The sequence below is a fragment of the Rhincodon typus genome, unplaced genomic scaffold (genome assembly GCF_021869965.1).
Source record: "Rhincodon typus isolate 14 unplaced genomic scaffold, sRhiTyp1.1 hic_rhity00012855, whole genome shotgun sequence".
In the NCBI taxonomy this organism is placed as follows: Eukaryota; Metazoa; Chordata; class Chondrichthyes; order Orectolobiformes; family Rhincodontidae; genus Rhincodon; species Rhincodon typus.
Window position 1 is genome coordinate 1 of NW_025978493.1, and position 2,466 is coordinate 2,466.

General features: G+C 47.1%; 1 protein-coding gene across 1 annotated transcript; it reads left to right on the plus strand.

Moving 5' to 3' along the window:
* Window positions 1-585: 585 nt before the first annotated feature.
* LOC125482580 (probable G-protein coupled receptor 139) lies at window positions 586-1,599 on the plus strand. The gene has a single exon (XM_048594679.1). It carries the CDS (start codon window positions 586-588, stop codon window positions 1,414-1,416), a length of 831 nt encoding a protein of 276 aa, XP_048450636.1. The 3' UTR covers window positions 1,417-1,599.
* The last annotated feature ends 867 nt before the right edge of the window (window positions 1,600-2,466 follow it).

Consider the following 2,466-nt stretch of genomic DNA (forward strand, 5'->3'; position numbering starts at 1 on the left):
CTCCGAATAAGGAATGGCATCTGTATGACTGTAAAAGAGGATCTTTCATCAAATGATCAAGGCATTGTCTTAATCTTACTGTTTTTGTATGCAAAGTGCCAGTTGAGTTTGGGGAGAGATTTCCACCGCGAGGCTGAGTGGATCTCACCAAAAATGAGGGACAGAAGGGCCTTTGTGGTGGGGATCTTTACGACCTCATCACATTCTAGGACCAATAATCCTGGAGCATTCTGTAATCAACATTCCCCGGAACATTCGATAACTTACGTTATTTGTGAATGGCCGGATGTCAGTTAAGTGAACAAAAGATAAGATCCCGAGGGAAGAGATCTCATGTTATGTCACATTTTATAAGTAATTGAGACCTTAAACTTTGTTACTTCCCTCCAATTATCTCAATAAATCTCTGAATACAGTGATACATTTGAAAATCTCACTCTGTCCTCAATGAAACTGGTAACTTTGCCTCCAGGCTGTTGTATAATTTATTTGTTTTCCTTCCTCACAGTTAACGTAGTGACAACCTATGTCCTGCTGTATAAAGACTGTGGATTGTCATCATGTGTCAGACGTTACCTGGGGGCCATGGTCGTGGCCGATCTACTGGTCATTATCCTCGACTTGATATTGAGACACATTCCCATTGCTCATCGGGAACAGTTTTATTTCCTGTTCTCCATCCCCGTGTGTAATATCCACGCCGTCCTGCTTTATGCAGCCACTGACTGTTCTGTCTGGTTCACCGTCACTTTCACTTTTGATCGATTTGTGGCCATTTGTTGCCAGAAGCTGAAAAGTAAATATTGCAGTGAGAAAACCGCGGCTGTGGTTCTGGGAACAGTGACTGTGCTGAGCTGTTTAAAGAACATTTTCTGGTATTTTATGCTCACAGCTCATTATTGGCTGATGAACTTCCCCTGGTTTTGCGCGGTAATAATCGATGTTCAAAGGTCACGTGTCTGGGTCACAATCGAGGTCCTCCACCACATCCTAACCCCGACTCTCCCATTTCTCCTGATTCTGCTGCTCAATGTTTTCACCGTCAGACACATTTTAGTGACCAGCAGAGCCCGCAGGAGACTCCGGGCTCACACCAATGGGGACGGTCAGGGTGACACAGAAATGAGAAATCGAAAAAAATCCATTGTTTTACTGTTTGTGATCTCGGCCAATTTTGTCCTGTTGTGGTCAACGGTAATGGTGTATTCTATATGGGGCCGGATGTGGTGGATTGGGTATGAATCTGTGGCTCTCGATGGCATTGTGCAGGAATTGGGCTTCATGCTGCAGCTCCTCAGTTGCTGCACAAACACCGCGATTTATGCCGTGACCCAGACTAAGTTCAGACAGCAGCTGAAGAATGTGCTGAAATATCCCTTTACCCAAATTCATCAATCAATCAAATTCACTCATTAATCAATCCATCCAGGATTTTCTCATTTCAGTTCAATGTTTCAGCAATGAAGCAGCCTGTCGCTATGGTAACAGACTGAGGGTAGTGCCGGTTTATCCAACCTTATCCCACAGGGGGTTACAGGGAAACATGTCAATGTTTCTCTCAACTCACAGGCCAAAGAGAAAAGGCACCATTCCACTGACTGCATCTATAACTTCAAAATGTAATTAACATTCATTAAAAAGTGCCAAGCAGCACAGCAAACTATATTGTTGATGCTTGGCCTGCTGTGTTCATCCAGCCCTGCACCTTGTTGTCTTATATTGTTGATTGTCTTTGTTTTGAAGAAGCTAAGCTGGAGAGAGACAGACTCGGCCCCAAGGGAATGGGAGGATTTTGGGACTGAGCTCAGGAGTTGGGTTTAAGTCACTCTGTCCTTGCGTTCACCTCTGGTATATCTCTGTCATAGAATAGAATCCGTAAAGTGTGGAAACAGGCCTTTCGGCCCAACAAGTCCACACCGAACCTCAGAGCATCCCACCCAGACCCATCCCCTTATAACCCACCTAAGCTACACCTCCCTGAACACTATGGGCAATTTAGCACGGCCAATCCACCTAACCTGCACATCAATGGACTGTGGGAGGAAACTGGAGCTCCCGGAGGAAACCCACGCAGACAGGGGGAGAATGTGTAAACTCCTCACGGACAGTCGCGTGAGGGTGGAATTGAAGCCGGGTCCCTGGCACTGTGAGGCAGCAATGCTAACCACTGTGCCACTGTGCCGCCCCATTCTGCTATTCCTCCTCGCTCGCTCTCTCCCTCTCTGACCCACATTTCTCCGTACCCCCTGCTCCCCATCCCTCTCTCCATTCCCTTCCTTCTCTCTTTACACCCACCCTCTCCAAACCACTCCCTCCCTCTCTCCCTGCGTCCTGTCTCTCTCTCCCTCCTCCACGAATGTCCACACCCACTTCTCTAAGCCTCTGCCTGTGTAAAACCCATCCCCCACTCTGTATTTTCCCCTTTGCCCTCACCCCACCTACCACACTCTTTCCCTCTCTCCGTCC